At 28.7% G+C, this 25,324-nt stretch overlaps 2 protein-coding genes and 1 pseudogene across 4 annotated transcripts; all 3 read right to left on the reverse strand.

Annotated features, from left to right (window-relative positions):
* Positions 1-347: 347 nt before the first annotated feature.
* LOC145183967 (uncharacterized) lies at positions 348-3,674 on the reverse strand (annotated as a pseudogene). Its single transcript, XR_016452185.1, has 8 exons — positions 3,248-3,674; positions 2,799-2,895; positions 2,525-2,602; positions 2,190-2,380; positions 1,807-1,982; positions 1,476-1,540; positions 1,165-1,271; positions 348-589 (listed from the first exon to the last, which is right to left on the reverse strand). The product of XR_016452185.1 is annotated as an uncharacterized LOC145183967 (transcript).
* A 1,561-nt stretch (positions 3,675-5,235) lies between these two features.
* LOC149890252 (uncharacterized) lies at positions 5,236-23,474 on the reverse strand. 2 transcript variants are annotated; one of them, XM_090086292.1, is made up of 7 exons: positions 23,251-23,474; positions 22,544-22,733; positions 21,521-22,460; positions 14,574-14,779; positions 13,836-14,112; positions 12,892-13,364; positions 11,263-12,488 (listed from the first exon to the last, which is right to left on the reverse strand). In XM_090086292.1, exons 1-3 carry the CDS (start codon positions 23,458-23,460, stop codon positions 22,342-22,344), a joined length of 519 nt encoding a protein of 172 aa, XP_089942418.1. In that variant the 5' UTR covers positions 23,461-23,474; the 3' UTR covers positions 11,263-12,488; positions 12,892-13,364; positions 13,836-14,112; positions 14,574-14,779; positions 21,521-22,341. The 2 variants fall into 2 exon arrangements, with proteins under 2 accessions (XP_089942419.1, XP_089942418.1); XM_090086293.1 differs by lacking the exons at positions 11,263-12,488; positions 23,251-23,474 and adding an exon at positions 5,236-7,208 and having other exon boundaries at positions 21,521-22,934.
* Positions 23,324-24,653, reverse strand: LOC149890253 (uncharacterized). Its single transcript, XM_090086295.1, has 4 exons — positions 24,347-24,653; positions 23,973-24,104; positions 23,655-23,747; positions 23,324-23,474 (listed from the first exon to the last, which is right to left on the reverse strand). Exons 1-4 carry the CDS (start codon positions 24,456-24,458, stop codon positions 23,464-23,466), a joined length of 348 nt encoding a protein of 115 aa, XP_089942421.1. The 5' UTR covers positions 24,459-24,653; the 3' UTR covers positions 23,324-23,463.
* Positions 24,654-25,324: the final 671 nt, after the last annotated feature.

Raw genomic sequence — 25,324 nt, forward strand, 5'->3', positions numbered from 1 at the left:
TATATTAACGTTGATTTAGCGTTGGTTTAACGAGCATTTCTTATATGTACAATAATGTTATTGCGAGTAGAATATTCTACTCACAATAACAATATTGCATAGATAAGAAATATTGTGCGGGTGATAAAAATCATTGTATGTGCTATTTTTTCAAAGTTTATCCAAGTCTTTACTAATTCAAGCTAAATTGTGACCATTAACAAATTGTATCAAATTTCAATACAATATAAAGACTGCAAAAGTTGATTTTATATATCTTATTAAAGTTTCACAAATGATCTGCCCATTCATCATTTTGTAAATGCAGATAACTAAACTGTAAATGAAAGCAAATAAAACCACAAAGATAATTTAAACATTTATAAAACAAAAAATTATACAAAATAAAAATTATTTGGAAAACGATCTTGATAAAATCATTCTTGATCATAAATATCAACATCTTCTGTATCACCTTCTGTCATCACCCTCTCCTCTTGATTTGATGCTCGCTTTCCACCATCCAAACGATATGGTGCAAACTTCAAACAATCTGCAATATACCGTCGTACATCGTGTTTTTTTATCTTAAAACATCGGGTAACTGCATCTAAATGAAAACAACTTATTAGCTTTTAACAGCTATAAACGATGTTCTAAATTGAACAAAAAATTCAACAAAAAAAACTTTTTTCTGACTTGATCACCTTAGTTTTCCAAAACAACCTGTATAAGTTGTGTGAAACATGACATAAGAATACAGATAAACATGGATGAATCTGTCAGGCAGAGGTCTCAAAACATTACAGTAAGATATTCCTGCATTTTACAAGCATTAATATTAACCTTCACATTGCTAACAAGCGAGTGTAAACATTTAACGATCAATAGTATGGAAAAAACAACTTAATATTGATCCAATTTATCCAAGATAGCAACTCTTTCGGATAAGCATACATCACACAAATAAAATATATATTAATGTATGTATGTATGTATGTATGTATGTATGTATGTATGTATGTATGTATGTATGTATGTATGTATGTATGTATGTATGTATGTATGTATGTATGTATGTATGTATGTATGTATGTATGTATGTATGTATGTATATATATATATATATATATATATATATATATATATATATATATATATATATAGACACACACACACACACACCAATAACTCCTCTGTAAATATTTAAAGTTTGAAGTCCTATCTTTTTTATTTGTTTTGCGTTAGATCCAGTCAAATTAAACTTTGCTTGCAGTTTATTTGCCATTAACCTGTAAAGGCAAAATAAATTTCATTTAAAAAATACAGTAAAGACTATATTAACTAAATCATGATAAAATTATGCAATAAAACAACAATGGATATCTCAATTAAGATTTGAAAAAGCACACATGAATACAACTGAGTAGTTAGTAGACAGATATGTCTAAACATGTCTGTTTATATTTGATTTGAACAGATATATTGAAATATACCTGTTTAATACATTTGTCACACATTTTTTAGCGCTGCTCTCACCAAGTCTAGAAAGTTCTTTCACCTGTAATTGAAAAGTAATTTTACAGGATATAATATATATTGAAACCTGTGCATATATATGGGTGTGTGTATGTATATAAATTCTTCTAATAACTTGAAAACACGCAAATCATTCAAATTTTATAAAAATGGCAGACCTCTAGTAAAAAAAGAATTCAAAACATGAAAATGTTTTGAATGTTTCTTATATAAAATTTAGAATAGCTCACGCTGCCTTATTTTTCATACCCAGTTCATATAATTAGTTTAAAACAATTAAAACCTTACAAATGATTTAAACTCTTTAGGGTTTGTTAACCCTGCATCAAAGTTAATTAAATCTGCAAGCTCAGTAAATGGTTGGGGAAGATGATAAACATAATCTGTATTTTCTTTAAAAGTATGAACTAATCTAAGCCTTGTATTGATCTGTTCCAACTTTTGAATTACCATCAATTGAAATGCTAAATATGAAAAGAATAAATTGATTTCTGTGTCAAAAATCTTTATCAAACTAATGTTCCAGCCTGCATATCAAAGCATCAGACTTTTTCAAGTTATCAGCAATCTAGAATGACACTGTTGTGTCATTCTAGATTGCTGATAACAAATAACAATACAATAAAACAACAAAAAAACTGGCAAAAAAGTAAGCTTAGAAACTATATTACCTTTATCATCATTGTTGTTTAAAAAGACTTCATCACGTACACTTGCAGAGTCTTTTCTTTTGGCAAAATCAATGGGATCACTGAAGATATCATACAATCATTTTCTGGCTCAACCACAGAATCACTTCTTTGGCTATTTTTCGGCATGCTAACACATGAACTGCCTGAAAATGATTTAAGTGGTAAACAACCTAATATAATTTTAGCAAAAATAGATGCTATTAGAAAAAATAAACTCACAAGGACAAACCTTATAATTTTTATGAATATTTTTTTAACATTACATTTTCTTTATACTAATGTTGATTTTAGATATAGAGTATATATACATATACCTTTCTTTTTCTTTTTAAGAGACATCTATCCTGCACTACTTTCACTTTCATCTTTGTCATTCAAGAACTTTTTAACATCTAAACAATAAAAAATCAACCAAATCCTAACAAGAACTAACAATCAATTTTACCAAAAGGACAACTGACTTGTTTATAATATATCTTTAAATATTTGATAAACATTAACAAAAAAATTAATATACTTTTTTAAAATTCATAAAAAGCTTCAATAAAAAAAATAATGGTGCAATCACAAAATTATGCAAGTGCTCACCCAAAGTAGATTTCTTTGTTTGCTCGATTCTTTTTATTAGGAGGAACAGGAAGTGGGAATGTGATTTATTTCTTATCAGGAGAACTTCGTTTGCGCACTTATAAAATTTTACAAAACAAACATTACAGTTTTTTATATGTCTTTAAAAACAAAGGAGAATTTATCTTGCCATTTTTCACCAAGTTGTTTTAATTTTTAATTTTAAAATATAGCTTTGTAGAGCTTTAAAAAATAGGAAAACTTAACCAACAATTCAAAAGTTATGAAAATTCAAAGTTTGTGGCTAGTTTGTAAGTAATTTTTTTTGTTTGTCTTTACAATTAAAAACAATCAAAAAAATACTAACAATCAACAGGTCTCATGTCTAGTTATGCAATCTAAATCCTCCTTACATTTGTAACTTTAGGAACCCTTTAAAAAGATATTTACTGAAATGTAAAAAGGTTTACCTAATATAGGAGGCTTGTTACATTTTTTACTTATTACATCCATTACTCCACTGGTCTCTCCAGCAGTAACATTGTCACCATACTCATCACATACACATTTATAATTTGAGAGCTTACGATAAGAAAACTGCAACGGCAACTACAATTTATGATAAATATTTCACACTAGGCATGCGCAATGGATGGGATTCCCTGAAATGCCGTTTTAAAACTTTTTACGCAACGTCAAAAAGTTGAAATTCGTGTTTTCTGAGAACGGCTTGTAAATGGATCAAAGTAGTACTTGCTCCAAAAGTGTAACAAAGTAATTATTTAATTTCTGATACAAATTTAGGATAAATACATAAATATAAATACATACATACATACATACATACATACATACATACATACATACATACATACATACATACATACATACATACATACATACATACATACATACATACATACATACATACATACATATATATATATATATATATATATATATATATATATATATATCGAGTATCATATCGAGTAGTCTACATGGGTAGGAAAACCGTTTTAAAAAAACACACAGTGCTTCTACAGGAGTAACTTTTAACCTGTTACAACATACAAACTCTTGAGGTAGTGGAAGTACATTGAGTAAGCGATATATATCACTACGTAGAAATCTAAATTCACTTTTGCATTCATCATCAGACATGGTTTCTAAACAAAATTGCTTATAACTTTGAAACAGTAAATCTGGATTCTTAGACAAATTTAATTTGTGCAGTAGTAAAAATTCCTCCTCGTCATGATATTTTATTCTAATGCAAGTAATAAACTATTTCTAACATTTTTTAAAGAATCCATTTTAAAATTTTTTTTGTTAATTTCAAGATGTTTTCTTTTTTTTGAAGCGGAAATTTGTAACTATCTTTATTGGAATAGGCACTTCAGTCCATTTTATGATCTCGTAATATAATTAAGCTAAAATGTTAATTTTAATTTTATTGCATTCAAAATATTAATCTTGTTTTAAAATGGGTTTAACCAACTTTGTAGCACTTCTGGTTGTCAAGAAATTTGCATTTTTCTACTACCTAATTTAACATTTTTTTTAGACAAAAAAACGCGTTTTTTTATTTTAGTTTTTTTTTAACATTTTTTTTTAGCGTAAAAATTTTACGCAAAGACTTTAGGCAATAATCTATCTGTTATCATTAAACAATATACAAATAAAACAACTTTCAGTTCACAACTAATCTTTAGAAAAAATATATATACAGAAAAATTATATATAGCAGAAAAATATATATATTCATTAATATAGTCATAGACACATTACACATTAATATAATCATATCTCTATTACAACATTAAATTGTGAAAAAATAAAACACAAGGTTGCCCAATTTTAAATTTTCTTAAATATTGTAGATGTGATATTATAAATATTATAGATCAATATAAACGATATATATCTTTACTTATATGATATATACTTATATGATATATATAAGTATATATCATATAAGTAAAGATATATATCTTTACTTATATCTTTACTTATATGATATATCTATATATATATATATATACATATATATATATATATATATATATATATATATATATATGTATATATAAATATATATATACATATATATATATATATATATATATATATATATATATATATATATATATATATATATATATATATTTAAACAATATAAATATTACAGATTAATATATACGACTAATTTATAATAATATTATATAATTTATAATATATATATAATATAGTATTACTAATGATATATAATAACTATATACGATAAGTTATAACAACTATAAACGTTATAGATATATATATATTATTGATTAATATATACGACTAATTTATAATAATAATATATAATTTTTAATATATGTAATATATTTCTAATAAAATATTACTAATAATATATATAACTAGTAATTATTTCAAATAAATTGTAAAATAGGCTTTTTACAAAAGTATAACCTTTCCTTTTTCAAGGTCAACAAGCAATGGAAAAGTCCATACTTGATTTTCCTCAGTCTCATAGACCACATCAAACAAAGTTTTTTTTAAGTTAGGAGTTGACTTGTTTACTCGAAAAACTTCACCTGTACACCAAAAGTATTTTTTAGTGTCGATTTTCATTATTTTATGTTGAGTAAATTTCCCAACAAGATAACACAGGCCTGCAAAATGAGAGTCATAACTTCCTCTCTGGAATTTGATAGCTGATTCTAGGGTATTTTGGTGCGCTGATTACGAATATGTACTTAGTTTTTCTCTATCACCTCCAGATTTTTCAAAAAAGGCACAGATAGAAAATAGCAAAAAAACAGAAGATTTCACATCAAAAAATATATATTTAAAACAGAATATTATTTTTAACTTAAAAAACTACTAAAATATAATAACAACTTAACACTAGTCTAAATAACATTTAAATTTCATTTGTGGAACCTGGTCCTTTTCTCCTGGAAGCTTCGGTTGTGCGATTTTTGCTTAAATTTCCGGTTTGGATTGTCGCGCTTCAATAACCAACAATAGCCCGCCATCATGTTGGTATTCCATCTTCCTTGATACAGGACTTCAAGCTCTTTCAAATCTTGGTGAAATCTTCGCCTTGTTCTTCGCTAACGGCTCCTAGATTTTCTGGGAAGTAATCAATATGAGAATTTAAGAAATGAAGTTTAATGCTCATATTACAACCCATTACACCCAAATTGGAAATCATTTTGGCCACTATTTCTTTATATTCGGAGCTTTTATTGTTCCCCAAAAATTTTGTCACCACTTCCTTAAATGACTGCCATGCTTGCAACTCGATATCATTAAGTTTTTCATCAAACTTTTCATCCGACATTAATTTCCTAATATCAGGGCCGACGAAAATTCCTTCTTTTATCTTAGCTTCTGATAAAGATGGAAAAACTGAATGCAGATATTTGAAGCCTTCCCCCTCTTTATTTAAAGCCTTCACAAATTGCTTCATTATACCCAATATGATGTACAATGGTGGCAGTAAAACTTTTTCTCTGGGAACCAAACTCTGTTTAAGTACGTTTTTGAATCCTGGGGTTAGTTCAGTTCTTGGAGTCCATTCCTTTTTGGTTCAATGATGTTGTTTATCCTGGCTATCCCACTCGCAAAGAAAGCACGGGTATTTTGTATAACCACCTTGTTGGCCTAGTAGCATGCTTATTATTTTCAAATCTCCACACAACATCCAACCGTGTTGCTCATAAGCTATATTAGTCAAAAGCTTTTCCAAATTTTCATAACATTCCTTTAAATGGACAGAATTTGCAACAGGTAACGAGGCATATGTATTCCCATTATGCAGAAGAACTGCTTTCAAACTTCTTTTTGAGGAGTCAATAAACAATCTCCACTCGTTAGGATCGTATTCAATGTCGTACATTTTTGTCAAGCCTGGAATATCTTTACAGAACACTAAATCTTAATCTTCAGCGAAGAATGGAAGAAAATCTTTTTCTCTGTGACGGTACCATGAAAATGAAGTATCAGGTGCCAGCATATTTCTTTCTTTTAATTGTGATCCGAGGAGTTCCGCTGCATCTTTGGGAAGATTCAAATCTCTTGTCAAGTCGTTTAAATGTGACTGTGAAAAGAGCTGACAAGCGTCAGAATCTCCATGAAATTCAGGATCAGATTGGTGTACATCCTCTTCCTCTATATCACAGTCAGAATTTTCAATTTGTAGAGCTGGAACCGGGGGCTGCACCATTTTTGTATCGCCAAATATTGCAGGCGTAACTGATGACACATTTGGATAGTTTATGTCCCTTTTATTTTTTGAATTGTATCCAGTTATGTCACAACAACAAAAGTAGCAATCTTTAACATGGTCGTTAGGCTCTCTCCATAGCACAGGCGAAACAATTTTGAAGCTATTTTTCTGTCCTTTTGACCACTTGCGAAGTTCTAATAAACAAGTCGTACAAATTTTATGAGGTGCCCAAGTTTTGTCTTGGTTACTTAAAACAAGTCCAAAATAACTTTTATAAATATTTTTTACAAAGTCTCTAATACTGTTTCGTTGTTTTATCACCATAAATTTCCCGCAAATATAACAGAAAGAATTAGGAGAGTTTAAACAACTTCGCGATGCCATTTTAAAGTTTATGTTGCAAGATGCGCACTTCAACTGTTAAATTTCTTAATCAGTGCGGGTACTTATACAAAAATCCTTTGGTTTATCTTAATTACACCCTTTGCTAATAATATTCACAACAATTAGTTAATATTACCAAATCATTATGTAATAATGAGCTCTTTACTAAATTAAGCCAAAACGACCCGTTTTTGACATGTTCAATGTGAATTACTAATACTTATTATGTAGTCATTAACAAATTACTAATTGGCGTTAATTTCTATGTTCCCTTACACTAATTATATGAAATAAAAATTGAGCTGAAGTAAATTAATAACGTTTTAGACATTTCAAAAGGTAGGCGCTCAAACATTTTAAAGCAAAATCTTAAATATTCCATATCAAAAAATCCTGACGTGATGGATTTTTTTTATTATTTTTCTCGTAATCAGCACATGAGAAACTATAAAAAACGTTACTCAGATTTTAAAGAGGAAAACCATTGCAGGCCTGTGTAATTAACATCATTTAGAATGACAGCCAAGATGTTTGTTTTTTGTTGATTTGCTAATCGAGACAGTCTTGCATTCTTTATTTTTTCACTTAACTCTTCTTTCTCTTTTGCAATCAAAATATCTCGTTCTTTTATTTCAATAAGAATAACTCTTCTCTCAATGGGCTCTGGAAAAGTCCTTGTTCTAATAACTGATTGTAAATTACTGAACAACTCATAGTTTGTTAAGTTTATTCGCTTACTACCATGCATTTTAGCTTTTTAAAAATATTTAGGTTCACATTTAACTTCCATAACATACCTATAAAAATCCAACTGTGCTCTTAATATTTTTTTGCTTTTAAATGTGTCAACTAATAGACTAGTAGTAGACTTGAAAACACTCCATATGGAACTATCACAAAGAAAAAGCCAAACCTTTCCAAATTACATGTTTTTGGAACAATATGTTGCCCCTATGAAAATGATAGTAAAAAGTTGGATCCACGTAATAAAATTGGATATTTCATCGGATATGACAGAGAAAGCACTTCATATTTAGTTTACTACTCTGAAACAAATCATGTTCTGAAACATAGATTAGTAAAGTTTACTGAAAATTTTAGAATTATAACTCCTAATGATATAGATGAAGATGAAATCGAAAACTCACACCAAAAATATCAGCATCAACTTACCAAGCTACAACATACTAAAAATCGTAGGAACCCAGAAAGAACTAGAAGACCACCAAAACATTTAGATGATTACATTATTGACAATTCTGAAAATAATGATTACATAAAATATATTGACTACTGCTATTGTGTAAAAGTACCCACTTCTTACAGTGATGCTATCCAAAGCGAAGAAGCCTGTAAGTGGAAGAAAGCAATGGATGAAGAAATAAAATCTTTAAATAAAAATGATACGTACACCCTTTCTACCTTGCCAAATGGTAAAAATCTAATAGGAGGTAGATGGATTTACTCAGTGAAAGGTGAACCAGATAATCCAATATATAAAACTCGATATGTAGCAAAAGGTTTCACTCAAATTAAAGGAGTAGATTACTCTGAAACATTTTCACCCACAGCTAGAATTGAATTGTTAAGGATAATTATGAATCTATTTGTACATGAAAATCTAATCGTACACCAAATGGATGCAAAAAGTGCATATTTACATGCTCCAATAGAATGTGAAATTTATGTCTCACAACCATCTGGCTATGAACATGCTAATAGTGAATTAAATTGGAAGTTGAATAAGTCGCTCTATGGTCTTAAACAAAGTGGGAGAAACTGGAACAAATTTTTAAAAGATTGTCTTATTGAAATGAGTTTTACTCAATCTGAATTCGATCCATGCGTTTTTATATACAATAAAAATGATTCAAAAGTTATTATTTTAATTTGGGTTGATGATATTATTATAGCCACTAGTTCCACTAAAGACATGAACTATTTTAAAGAAAGACTTAATCAAAAATTTAAAATAAAAGATTTAGGAAAAATATCAAATTTTCTTGGAATAACTTTTGTTCAAAGTTTAGACAAAATAATTATGAACCAAAAGGTTTACCTCAATAATGTATTACATCGATATGGAATGGGAGATTGTAAACCTAGAAAAACACCATGTGAAACGAAGCTAAAATTATATGATGAAGAGCTGCAAAACGAAATAAATACAGACAAACTTTATCATGAAATGGTAGGAAGTTTAGTTTATGCAATAATATGTACTCGCCCTGACATTAGTTTTGTTGTCACAAAATTATCAAAAAATTTGTCAAAACCAAATAACAGAGATTGGACAATACTTAAACATGTTTTTCAATATATAAAATGTACTCTGGACTATTCCTTAACTTTTAGAAAAACACAACAAAGTATTAGTTTGAACGCATTTTGTGATGCTGATTGGGGAGCATCCTGCGATGATCGAAGAAGTATTACTGGTTATTGTTTAAGTCTTTATCAGAGTGGACCAATCATAGCATGGAAATCTAAGAAACAAGCCTCTGTTGCTCTGTCAACACGAGAAGCTGAGTATATGGCAATATCTGCCACATGTCAAGAGGTAGCATATCTTACCCAATTCCTGAAGGATTTATCTGTAAAAATTACTGAACCAGTGAATGTCAAAAGCGATAACCAAGGTTCAATTGCTTTATCAAAGAATCCAGTGAAACATTCACGTTCAAAACACATCGATATAAGATATCATTTTATGAGAGGGTATCTTCATAATGGAAAGATAACTTTGGAATATGTTCCATAAAACGAAAACTTTGCGGATATTTTTACGAAACCATTTAAAAAGGACTCTATGAAAACATTTTGAGATATTACATTTGGAACTTGACTTTTTCGTAAATTTAGATTATGACATCATGTGGGGGTGTTAGAGTGATGCCATCTAACACGGCCGTTACATTTATCATTGTAATTACGGACCATAAAGTTTTTATTAAATTCTGTAATAGTACGCGTGTTAATATGGCCGCTTCTTTATGTTAAGAAATATGTTATATATGCTATATAAGTATTCCTCAATCATGAATAACCCCAACATAACAGGATTAACTTTATACATTCTTACTATCACCTTATTACCACCCCTTTGTCTAACCTTCCATTTTAAATGTTTATCATCAAATATAAAGTGATTAGGAATGTCTACATAAGAATAGCAATGTGCTGTTTCATTTTCAGTATTTAACTTAAACCATGCCGATAGGTGCGTATCACATTGAGCTGCACGATCTAAAGCCATTTGTTCTGCTCCTTCTATAAATTTTCAGGTAGATTTTCAGGTAGACTTTGAAAACACGGAAATAACATAATATAAACATGTACCAACTATAAACACAATAAATGTGTTTAAATAAATATATAAGGTTAAATATATACCTTATATACATATTTAAACACATTTTTAAAACAATTATGTACAGGTATAGTGCCCTTAAAAAGACAACAAATTTAAATATGCTTTTAAAAATTTGGTCGCAGTATTTTTTTTGAAATTTTTATATTTTTATTTTGTCTAGAGTCATATAATTTCTTCCTAAGGGTTAAAAACATTATTTAATTTTATTTTTACTATTTTATTTGTACTTAAAAATTGTCTATTTTTGGCTGGGTGCCCTTAAAAAGACAATCTTATTTTTGTTGATATCTCCTTAACGATTATTTCAATCGTGGAGATATTTTGTATAGTATTATCTGCTAGATATATGTATCTTATAATGTAAGGAAATCTGGAATTACTTTATTATTTTTCAAAATAATTTGAAAAATCATGTATTTTGACCCAAATACTTCATCTCTTAATAAGCATCAAAAACATCATTTTCTTAAATTACTTCATTATTTTTATACTTTTTTCTTCTTTTTATATCTTAAAGTTTATTTTGACATAGTAACAATTCTTATATCTTACGATTTCAATTAACAGCTACTTATTTTAGTGGAAATTGAAAAAAAAAGACTTAAAAATACAATTGTTTATGTGCTGCATTTTTACATTAGAGTGCTTGTAGAGTAATTGTTTTAATAGTTTAAAATGTTTATTATCATAGATAAAAATAAAAATGAACATTTAGCTTAAGAGAAACAGCAAATGAAAATTCTATAATAAAAAAGCCAAGGAATAAATCTGAAGCTGCTGTAAAGCAGTTTAACCGAGATAAAAGATACAAACAGATAAACCAAGCTGTAGAGTGGTGCAGAATTAATGGAAAACAAGGGTATGCTGCAATATCAACAGGGCATTTTCCATTAATAAAAAGAAAAACTGTGATTGATAAGCGATTAGATAATCTAGTTCTTACATGAAATGAGAAAAAACATCTAATAATTCTAACAGCTGACAAAAAGATACTATAGTTGAGTATGTACAGTGTAAAAATCGTGCTTATGAAGCTATGAACAGAAACTAACAAATCTCATTATGGATGTGTTAAAAATTCGAGATCATGCTAACAAAAATTATTATTTTGGTGAAAAATGCATCTGCCATGTAATATTTGGTACTCAAGTAATTACTAGTCAGATGGCTCCGCTGAGTGCTATGCTCCGCTGAGTGCTAAATTGTTCCTAACTTATTAGTTTTGATAACAGAGAATGGATCGCAAGATCACAAACCCATACTTGCATTTTATAAATTATTCGACAGACACTTGATTGCAAAAAAAATACTTCGCCCTGTTGTTGTACTGAGCGATGGTCACAGTTCTTGCTTCCATTATACCTTACTTCAATTTCTTAGAGAAAAAGAAATACATTTATATATATCACCTTAAGACACTACTGGGGTTACACAACTACTTGATCAAATTAACAAGGCACTTCATGAAAACTATGCTAATGCAAAAGATAATCTGTTCAATCAGCATCAAACAATTAATAGAGAAGCCTTTATGTTGTCTCTTTCAAGTATGTGGGACAAGTGGGCTACGCCAGAATTGATACAAAAAGCTGGTAAGAAGGTTGGTATTACTAATGAAAGTTTAAATGTTGCATTTATGCAAAGTGATAAATTCCACCAAGCTTCTATGTTAGCCGAGGAAGCTGCTTCGCCTAACGTTACTGATATTTCAACAATTCTAAATAGGAAAATAAGTTCTCCTATATCTATGAAACGTCTTGAAAAAATCAAAAACAATATTATTCCTTTGAAAACAATTACATTAAGGCAACATTTTATGATCAATGCAATTTGTAACATGAGACGAACCAATTTAACTGCCCTGTATTCAATCTTTGGGAGAGTAAACAAAAAGTGGTAACAAAAATACTCATATGGTGTGTAACTCATTTTTTGATATACTACAGCCTTTTAAAACAGTTTTTAACGGAAGAAAATCTTGTAGATTTTCTTCATATTGCCACTAGTAATATATATTACTTAGGGTGATTGGCTCATGGATCATTAGAGTCTTTTACAGAACTAATAAAGGAATAGTTATGTCAAGCAAAATTTTGTTAGTAAGAAAAAGGAATACTTACGCCTGAGATCCATTGTCTTGAATGTAACTGGAAGTTCACCATAGTTTCCAAGAAGATAGTTTGTATTTCTCTGCAAACCATCGACGTCCTGTTGACTAGGGGGCGGTCTAAATGACATTGTGTTTATCCTTGGTGATCTTTTAGGTTGTTCTGAACATTTCGGTATTTCTCTTGACAACAAACTTAAGTTTCCCATTGACTGTTCATGCTGTGATGAGATCAATGTTGAAGATTCTGACTGATAAGTTAAGCTACTTGAAGAATATTGTGCTAATTAACAAAGGCAGCATTTGATTAAAGATTTGAAGTATCAGTTGGTAATTTTTGAATTTGTTGGGACAGTGATTTTCTTGGTGACGGACAAAGAACAGTAATGCTAGTATCATCTACATCCAATATGGAAAGTTTTTTTTTAATCATAATCTCTGGGTGTTTTTCCCGAATATGCTTCTCAATATTGAATTCAAAATCATCTGAAAAAATATCAATTTAAAATTTACTAGGATCACTAAACATCAACACAATATATCAACATCAACACAATATATATATATATATATATATATTCTTCTGAATTGAAATCAGTTAGACAAGTAAAAATGAAGAAAACAGTCTATCAATTATCAAAAGTGGCCTTGCCAGACTGGTAGGTGATAATTTAAAAATTATAAGTTTTTTTCTTCACCGTTTATCAATTTACATTAAACAGTAGCATTAACTGTAAGAATTGTTATTATCATAGTGAAAGTATATTGTTAGTTCTTTTTCAAAATCAACTGTCTTATCAGAAAGCCTATTTGTGTTTTTAAATATTTTTATATTAAGTTATATTAAATACTTTTTGACAAGACTTAGTTATGTCAGGAATCTTTACTCAAATTAGAAAGCCTTTCCAGGAAGAAAATTAAATTCAAATCTAGAATTGAGTGCTAAAAGAAACTTGCCTTCAGGGACATCACTACACAAATATTCAGAATAAATATTCATGCAATCGTTGCACATATCCTTTGTGCCTTTTTCAAGGCATATTTTCAGCAGATCAAACTCCTGCCAGCTCATATCTGGCGTCGCCAATTTACTTGTAAAATAATGTATTGGCTTCTTTCCTTTTGTAGGCCAGTACACTATCTTTTGATTTCCATCAACCCAAGGCAAAGGGAAATGCAAGGGAACCATGCACTTTTTTGTCAAACCTTCTTCATTTATGGTCTTCTTATTGAACTAAAAAGAAAAACAAAATATTTTTTATGTTTTAACAAACAGGTACATAAAATGACACAAATATGAACTCACTGAGAAAAAAGAGCTCTTCAAAGAGCTCTTTTTATAGTAACCCAGCAGCTCATCCAAGAGCTTCTTTAAGAGGTCTTAAAGGAGACAGTCCGCCAAGAGCTCTTCTTACTGAGCTCTTCATTTGGTTTTCACATAGCTCATTCAGGAGTTCCTTGAAGAGGTCTTTAACGAGACATCTCATAGTACCTATATGGTTTATTAAACCATATAGGTACTATGAGAAAAATTGAATCTTCTTCACTTAATTGAAGAAGATTCAATTTTTATATTTAAAATAGAGTAATAGAGCGTGATCTTTTTATAAATTTTTATTTTATTAATAAAATATAATAAAAATTACCATTATCATTTACATAGTATTAATATTATTACATGGTATCAATATTTACTTAAAACATAATCTTCCGCTTTATTTTTTAGGTTCGTTATTATTTTCTTCCTCACTACTTTCTTCACTGTCTTCTTTCTTATCTTCCTCCATCGAAACTTCTGTCTTATTGCAGCAAATCATTAGAGCCAGAGATCGCTTATTAGCAAATCGTGCTACTTTGCTATCTCTAATCGCCAATCGTGCTATCTTTTTTGTCTTGGTTGCCTGAGAAAATTTGAATAGTTTAAGCTATAAATACATTATGTTAAAATAGTCACTATTTTTTTAGAATAAACTTAACTCTATTATTAAATATAAAAACATGATAGTTATGCTTAAATTCACAGGTATAAGAGAATGTTATATACAATCATGGCCAATGAGAGGGGCTAGGGTGGATGGGGGAATAATCCCTGGGCCAAATAATACTTTTTGATATGGGATAATATTTTTCAACATTCCCCTGAGGCCCATATTGCTGGTGCACTAAGATGTAGAGCAACTGTTTGAGCAATCTTTTAATTGCTTTAAAACAGTTTTCTATTTTTATTGCTGAAATTTGGTCTTATAAAAAACAATAGACTACTGCAGATTCTTTAAGGATAAAACAATATTGTCTAACGTTATATATATATATATATATATATATATATATATATATATATATATATATATATATATACAGTGGGGTGCAAAAAAAAAGCCACACTAATATTTTTTCTTCATTTTAAGTATAAAATGTATAATCAAGCAAAACAAAAAAAATTGCATGTGTCAGTGAAAAATTTAGGACTGAAAAGGTATGTTTATATATAAACTAATATTTACATAAATAAAATCTTTAAGAAAAAGATTAATATGGACACATTTAATATTTTAGAAAACATCTAACGGATGTAGAAATTGGACGAATTATTGAAGCTGCTGACCAAGGAGAGTCTCATAGAAGCATTGGAAAGCGTTTTAAACGAGAAAACTCAACTATTAGTAGATTGGTAAAGAAGTATAAACACACTGGTGAAACTGAAAGGTCTGCTGGATCTGGGAGAAAGCCTAAAACTTCAAAAAAAGAAGATCGCTACATTCTTAACGCTGTCAAAAAAAATCGTAAAATCACATGTTCTGAGATAAAACTAGATTTGAACCTTACTAATATCTCAAAGTGGACAATATCTCGCAGAATAAAAGCATCGGGTTGTTTTTTTTCTGGAAAGCAAATTAAAAAACCCTTTGTTAGTGAAATCAATCGAAAAAAACGATTAAAGTGGTGCATTGAGCACAAAGATTGGACATGTGAACAATGGGCTAAAGTTATTTGGAGCGACGAGTCTCCTTTTGTTTTGTTTTATAATGGTCGATCTCACTGTTGGAAATTAATTGGGGAAAAATTCAACCCCCAAACATGCAAGGCAACAATTAAACATGACAGAAAGATTAATGTTTGGGGTTGTTTTAGTGCACACAAAGTTGGAAAACTTTACCGGGTGAAGGGCATCATGGACCAGCATATGTATCATAAAATCTTAGTTAATCAGCTTGGACCAAGTATAAAAGAACTTTTTCCTAATAGTGACTACATCTTTCAACATGATAACGATCCTAAACATACAGCACGGTTGAATAAAAGATATCTAGAATCTAAATTAATACCAGTTATGTCTTGGCCAGCACAGTCTCCTGATTTAAATCCAATAGAAAACCTTTGGTCTATATTGGATAGAAAATTGAAAGATCGTAGAGCAACAAATGAAGATGATTTGTTCCAAATTCTTCTTGATGGTTGGAATGCTTTGCCAAACGATTTATTAAAAAGACTTGTAGATAGTATGCCTTCCAGATGCGCAGAAGTCATAAAAAACAAAGGATGGCCAATTAAGTACTAAAACAGCTGAAACCTAAAAAATGCTTTACAAATCCTAATTTCTTTTTATTATATGTAATATACAATGATGTTATAAACATTTTTATCAAAATTGTCCTATAATACTTTTATTATACGAGTCTTACTCATTTTTTGTTGCTGTTTTTATTAAAAAAACTAATGTGGCTTTTTTTTTGCACCACCCTGTATATATATATATATATATATATATATATATATATATATATATATATATATATATATATATATATATATATATATATATATATATATTAGACATGTCCAAAAAACAACTTTTTTAAAAAATGTCTGAGCACAGCTGCTAAATGTGTTCTATGTAATAAATTAATACTAAATTTAAAAAATTTTTGAATAAAAAAAATTTTTAGGGGTCGCTCAAGACCCTTAAACATCAGACGAGTCCCTAATATTTTGAAAAAAAAAGTTTTTTAAAACCATATCATGTTGGGTCTCAAAAGAAGTGAAATTTTATAAAAATTTCAAAAATAATAAAAAAAGTTTATAAAAAACACAAATTAAAAAGTTTATTAAAAAAAACTTTAAAAATATGCACTTTTTTATTTTTTGTTAAAAAACGATAGTTTTTAATTCATAAAATTTGAACTGGTAATTTTTATATAAAATAGTTAATATTTTTGAAATTTTTATAAAATTTCACTTCTTTTGAGACCCAACATGATATGGTTTTAAAAAACTTTTTTTTTCAAAATATTAGGGACTTGTCTGATGTTTAAGGGTCTTGAGCAACCCCTAAAAATTTTTTTTATTCAAAAATTTTTTAAATTTAGTATTAATTTATTACAAAGAACACATTTAGCGGCTGTGCTCAGACATTTTTAAAAAAAGTTGTTTTTTGGACATGTCTAATATATATATATATATATATATATATATATATATATATATATATATATATATATATATATATATATATATATATATATATATAATTATAATTAAAAACGGTAAAGAAAAACTTTTATTATGGAACTTTAAGTTTCATGCCTAACGGCAATCATCAGCCATATATTACAAAATTAAACGTTAAAATTACATTTATAATTACGGTGGCGTGAGTTCTAATGACTCCATGGAAACAAAATCTTAAGAGTATAATGTGACGTAAACGTAAAGTGAAGTGAAGTGAACCAGGATCAATCTTTGGTATCAAATGAGGAAATAAGGAACTTGTTCTTGTGCCTGCACTTCGAGACCATTTCACTCCTTGTATTAAGTAGGTTATTTCCTTTGTACATTAAAATTTGAAACTTCTCGTTTAAACAAAGGTTACAAACTCTTGATGCTGGGTTGTATGGTTTGCATTTTTTAATAATTTTCCATCTGATAAAAGGTGTGAAGTTTTTTTCTTTTAATTTCCATACCTCCTTTGACAGCTCTGTATCGTTCTTGTACCTAACTGCATTAAAGGATTTTAAGTGGTTAGCATACCGAGCTTTGAAAGATGTTTCGCTAAGTCCTATATACACTTTTTCTTTATATTCCGGATTGTTCGAATATACGGTGGCCTGATAAACGATGTTGTTGGAAAGGCAACGGTTGTTCATTGGACATTTCGATTTGTCAGTGCAGTTGCATTTCATTTCGTTAGTTTTTGCCTCATCTTGCAAAATGTTTTTGTTGTGAGAGTTAATAATAGATTTTATATTTGGCATGCAAGAATAACTAATTTTGATTGTGTTTCTATTAAATATTTTACGAAGCCTGTGGTTAACTGGGAAGTGGAGGTCGATGAGGTTCAAAAAACATTTACCTATTTTTGTAACAACATTTGCACTGAAAGGAGGATTATACCAAATTATCTTACGTTTATGGTTGCCGTTTGTTGATTTTATACTTGGATGGTACGCAAGTTCACAATTGTAACCCGATTTTTTCAAGGCTTCTTGATAAGGAGGAATACTTTCTTTAAAAATAGCTTCACTTGACGATGCTGCTGATAATCTTAATTCAATAGTTTTAGGAATACTTTTTATTACACTCGGTGGATGATTAGAACTAGTATTTATATAATTCAGTATATCATCTGGTTTGCGATATGGTTGAAAAGAACCATCGTTAAGATTTAGTGTTAGATCGAGATAGTTGACTATTTTCAAATTGCATTTAATAGAGATAAGAAGATTGTTATTTTTAAAAATTTTTACAAAATGTTTCTTTATTCTCTCCATTTCTTAGAACTCACGCCACCGTAATTATAAATGTAATTTTAACGTTTAATTTTGTAATATATGGCTGATGATTGCCGTTAGGCATGAAACTTAAAGTTCCATAATAAAAGTTTTTCTTTACCGTTTTTAATTATAATTATAAATCGCTCTGTTTTGAAATTTATATATAATCAAAATAAATTTCCTAAACATCGAGCACTTTTCAACGAACAAGAGCTTTGTATTATTTCAATACAACACTACATCAAACGATATAAACGCTCCACCAGTTGAGCACTCTACTCGAATTCGTCCACAAGATGGAGAAATTAAACTTACAATACTCAATTAAAAATATCTCAATACCATCAGAGAAAGATTATATTTTACAATTACTGGCAAAGACCGAAACACTAATTAAAAGAATGAGGTGGAAAGCGCTTTTTTTCATTAATAAACAATCGAATGAAAAAGATTCTGTCGATTACGTTAACTACGGTATTAATTCTTCTAAATGTCCTCCGCAAATTAAGGAAATGTGTGCTTTCGAAAATGATTTAATTAATCTTGTTAAAACTATCAAGTTTCGGAAAATCAACAACGTTTTTCAAGAAAAAATAGCAAACGATATAAAATCTATACGAACCTCGAAAAAAACTTTAACTCTAGCCGACAAAACATCAAACATGTACAAACTACCCAAAGAACAATACAATCATCTGCTTACTAATGCAATTACTTCCACGTATAAAAAGGCGGACCCTAAACTCAAAGATCAAGTAAATAAACAAGGTAAACAAATCCTAATTAACCATGATGTATACAATAAAATCGAAATTAACGGTACTGCAGATTGTTTCATAACCCTAAAAGACCATAAAGAGAACTTCCTAGATAATCCAACTGTTAGACTTATTAATCCTGCTAAAAATGAGATTGGAAGAATTTCAAAATCTATTTTATCCAACATCAATTCCGAGCTAAGAAAGAAACTACTTTTGAACCAATGGCAAAACACTCAAAATGTTATACATTGGTTTCAAACCATAAATGAAAAGCAATTCTGTAAGTTCTTAGTCTTTGATATTAATGATTTTTATCCATCAATTAATGAAAACCTACTAAAAAGCGCAATAACTTTTACAGAGCAACATCTAACAATAAATAGCGAACAAAAGAGATTTATACACCATGCAAGGAAATCATTATTATTTAGCAACGGAACTGCTTGGATTAAGAAAAAGGGGGGATTATTTGACGTCACCATGGGGGCCTATGATGGCGCGGAGATTTGCGAATTAGTGGGAATTTTTATTTTGCATCAAATCTCGCAGTTTTATGAAAAAAGCACTTTCGGTATATATCGAGATGATGGATTAGCTATCTTTAAGAACAAAAGTGGTCAAGAAATGGAGAGAATAAAGAAACATTTTGTAAAAATTTTTAAAAATAACAATCTTCTTATCTCTATTAAATGCAATTTGAAAATAGTCAACTATCTCGATCTAACACTAAATCTTAACGATGGTTCTTTTCAACCATATCGCAAACCAGATGATATACTGAATTATATAAATACTAGTTCTAATCATCCACCGAGTGTAATAAAAAGTATTCCTAAAACTATTGAATTAAGATTATCAGCAGCATCGTCAAGTGAAGCTATTTTTAAAGAAAGTATTCCTCCTTATCAAGAAGCCTTGAAAAAATCGGGTTACAATTGTGAACTTGCGTACCATCCAAGTATAAAATCAACAAACGGCAACCATAAACGTAAGATAATTTGGTATAATCCTCCTTTCAGTGCAAATGTTGTTACAAAAATAGGTAAATGTTTTTTGAACCTCATCGACCTCCACTTCCCAGTTAACCACAGGCTTCGTAAAATATTTAATAGAAACACAATCAAAATTAGTTATTCTTGCATGCCAAATATAAAATCTATTATTAACTCTCACAACAAAAACATTTTGCAAGATGAGGCAAAAACTAACGAAATGAAATGCAACTGCACTGACAAATCGAAATGTCCAATGAACAACCGTTGCCTTTCCAACAACATCGTTTATCAGGCCACCGTATATTCGAACAATCCGGAATATAAAGAAAAAGTGTATATAGGACTTAGCGAAACATCTTTCAAAGCTCGGTATGCTAACCACTTAAAATCCTTTAATGCAGTTAGGTACAAGAACGATACAGAGCTGTCAAAGGAGGTATGGAAATTAAAAGAAAAAAACTTCACACCTTTTATCAGATGGAAAATTATTAAAAAATGCAAACCATACAACCCAGCATCAAGAGTTTGTAACCTTTGTTTAAACGAGAAGTTTCAAATTTTAATGTACAAAGGAAATAACCTACTTAATACAAGGAGTGAAATGGTCTCGAAGTGCAGGCACAAGAACAAGTTCCTTATTTCCTCATTTGATACCAAAGATTGATCCTGGTTCACTTCACTTCACTTTACGTTTACGTCACATTATACTCTTAAGATTTTGTTTCCATGGAGTCATTAGAACTCACGCCACCGTAATTATAAATGTAATTTTAACGTTTAATTTTGTAATATATGGCTGATGATTGCCGTTAGGCATGAAACTTAAAGTTCCATAATAAAAGTTTTTCTTTACCGTTTTTAATTATAATTATAAATCGCTCTGTTTTGAAATTTATATATAATCAAAATAAATTTCCTAAACATCGAGCACTTTTCAACGAACAAGAGCTTTGTATTATTTCAATACAACACTACATCAAACGATATATATATATATATATATATATATATATATATATATATATATATATATATATATATATATATATATATATATATATATATATATATATGTATATACAAAATTATTTGTAGTAAATCTATAACAAACTCACTTTTCAGCAAATTTTCCAGGTTATCAAAAATGTTTACCATGAGTTCCAAAGCCATTGATATTTAAATGAATGCACACGTTACATTTGCTATAAATGTGTTAAACACCAGTAAAAGACGCTCATGGGCAGTCAACCGCCCTCCAAGCTCCATCCATGACAACTAAAAAAAAACTTAAACAACAAAATAATGTATTATCTCATTTATCCATTGCCAAGAGAATATCATCATGGCTATGCGTATATCATCAGGAATAAATAAAAATACACCGTATTCATCGGTTACTGTCCACTGTCATGACATTTGTAAGAAACTATCCTGTCATGAATTTGCCAAAACCAATCCCATAATAGGATCATCCCCAAACACACCTTAATGTTTAAAAATTTACAGTATAACTATATACTAAATTTAAGCTAGAAAATGTGCCTTGATAAAAAATGTCTGAAACAATTTGCCCTTAAAATACCATTAACTCTTAAGAAATTCTTCATTTTAAGGCATGGTAAACTGGGAAGCTTGATAACAACACCAATAAACTGGGAGGCTTGATAACAACACCAATATACAACTTATATGATAATTAAAACACATCGCATTTAACGAATGAGTTGAGAAGTATAAATTTTTTTAAAAATTATAATAAATTATATATTTATAATTACACAGATAATATATTGTATTTATAACTAAATAAATTATAAGGTTAAATATAATTGTTATGTATTTTTATTTTTTATCACTATATTATATTATAATTAACAAAATAATAAAAAACAAAATCTATAAGAGCAATTCAAATTTAATTTCAAATCAATAAAAGTTATTCAAATTTTGTTTTTCTGTTCTCCTTTGTAACATTGTTGTTAGCCTTGAACATGGCATCTTTCAGGCCTTTTTCAATTTTTACAACATCTTTGTGGCCCAGATATTTTAACACAGCTAAAAATAGATTGAATTTATTTTGTAATATTCAATGTAAAGACTAAGTTTTTATATAAAAATCTATAGTTGTCATTACTCGCCTATCAGTGTGGAGTACACACTCCCATTCTTGACTACCACCTTCTTCTTTCCAGGTGTTTTATTTCCAGCATAACAAATTGTTTTTAACATATCTTGAGAGAAAATTTCTTTCATTATCATTTTAGCTGCTGTCCTTGTTGCAAATGTCGTCAAGGTGAGTGCCTTTGTATGTTCCAAAAGCGACATTTTCTGTAGGAAATAAAAACATTTTGTGAAAAAAGTATTTTACATAATATTAATATAGATAATGCTATACCAATAAGATATAAAAAAATATAATATAATGTAAAACTTAATCTGCATTATTTCACATGTTCATTTTATATAAAGATTTTTTTTCGTATAAAGATTTTTTAGATGTCTGTTATACTTAACAACAACCAAGATTACAATTAAAAACAAAACAAAATAACCACTTCAGATAGAAGCGGACAAAAAAATCTTCAAAAGCCCTTATAATGTTCATCTTTATTTTATATTTCAAAACCTTGCAAAAAATTTTATGTCATTTGCTAAATCTTTTTCTAGTTGGAGTAGCTGCAGTATAAATAAATGAATAAATTTTTATAAGTTATAATTTGATTTAAATTAGCATGTGGCTAGAGCATATGAAGGCTTCCTACATTTAAATAACATAATAATAGATTCCATTTTTAACATAGTAACTTACTTAAATAATAAGAAAATACATATTGTATTAACTTACCCAATTTTTGACAAAGGAGTCATTTTTCAATTTTTCCTCCAAATCAAAATACTGCTCTTTTGTGTTCAAAGACAGGTATCCTAATATCGGATTATCCTTAACTTTATCATCGTCTGCAAAATCCATGTTTGATTTAAGAGGTGGTTTTCTATTTTGTAGAACGCTCTTTATATCAAGAGCTTCCATCACTACATATGTAAAATTCAGCATGTGCTAATTAATCTCTAAAAAAATGAAAATTATTCAGTATTTTTATCGCTCAATTATGAAATGAAGTTTAATTCTTATTTACAGCAAAAGTTTAATTATAATGCTATATGTTGTAATTGAGAGAGTATATTTGTTATGTAAAAAGTAAACAATGTCAGATCACACAGACCATAGACTTTAAATACACTATTTACCTGTTTGAGACATATCGCTGGCTTTCTTTCTGTGCCTATTTGAACTACCCAATGTTCCATTGCACCACTCGTTAAATTCAGCATCAGTTTCAACTTAACAAAAAAAAGTAATGAAAAAATTTAAGACTGCTGAGCTTTTAACCTTAATGTATTTTTTATATTGGAAATCCTATTACGCAGATTCAAATTCAATATATATATATATATATATATATATATATATATATATATATATATATATATATATATATATATATATATATATATATACATATATTTCTTACGCTTAAACTCAGTCCTTCACTTATCATTTCCTACCTCTTACACAGGGACTGTTCCTAGCCTCCTTTGGTGGGAAAGTAAGTCCTATACCCTTGGCAGGAGGACTTAGTTCTCTACACATGACAGGAGACCTATCCCCAAACACAGGCGATCTAGAAGAATTGGATGCTAAAAATAAAATTGTAATATTTCAAAAAATAAATGCAAAATTAAAAATATCACAAAAAGAAACCATTAATTATCCCTTATTAATTATCTTTAATCCAGTAATACATGCATTATTAATTATCATTAGTTTTACAGTTATTATTTAATAAAAAAAAGATTTATTCTGGACAAACTATACATGATACAAAAACTTTTTAATTTAATTTCTTAATAACAAAATCCAGTCTTTTATAATTACCTACCTTTTTTACTGGGACTGCTCCTTTTCCTCATTGGTGTTGAAGTAAGTCCAACATCCCTGTCTAAAGAACTTTGTCTTCTAGTCCTGGCTAAAGGAGACATATCTTCAAACATAGGGGATCTAGAAGTACTAAGTTCTGAGAAAAAAAATCGCAATCAAAAGAATTAATGGAATTTATAACTTGCATTAAAAAAGATAAAACATAATTTGACTATATTGACAGATGTATATACTTGTAGACAAAGTTTTGACATTACATAATATATTATTCTAGTAATGTTAAAGCAGTTTAACATAACAAAAACTATATATAATTCCAGTATATATATCAATATATCACTATACAATTCCAAGTAAAAAAAAATGATATAAACAATATTAATAAAAATATTTTTTTAATCTGACTGACACTTATTATCAGTGTTTGTTTATAACACTATAGTGTTATAAACAGTTATTTACAGTATACTGTAATTTAAATACTAAATACACAAAATATTTACGAATATAAAATTCAAACCATAAACTCCTCCGTAAACAAGCAATATATATATCTATTCATATTGTCAAATAGTTTTATTTTATTCATGTTAATATGAATATTAACAATTTGTCAATTTGACAATTGTCAAATAGTATTCTCAAATATTTCATACAAAAGTGTCATCAAAATTTGTCTTTAATAAACATGAAAAAAAGTCATACATGTCATATTATTCAACTTGCAATTTGTAAAATACTGTTTACAAAAGTTAACTTTTGCAAGTGAAAAGTTATATAAAATTGAAGTGTTTCGATGTATGTTTAATTGGCCATAAACATACACCCATGCAGGTGTGTGGTTTTAAAAAGGAAGATAAATGATTGCAACTTTAACAAGTCTGACAGGATTTATTTAATCTATAATTACATACTGACAAGTAAAATAAACAATATAAAAAATATTTTTTGTCTTATGCTAAATCTAATAGTATATTTT

Source organism: Hydra viridissima, unplaced genomic scaffold, assembly GCF_058129835.1.
Source record: "Hydra viridissima isolate aposymbiotic clone 2 unplaced genomic scaffold, HvirCarnegie_v1 scaffold_4, whole genome shotgun sequence".
Taxonomy (NCBI): domain Eukaryota; kingdom Metazoa; phylum Cnidaria; class Hydrozoa; order Anthoathecata; family Hydridae; genus Hydra; species Hydra viridissima.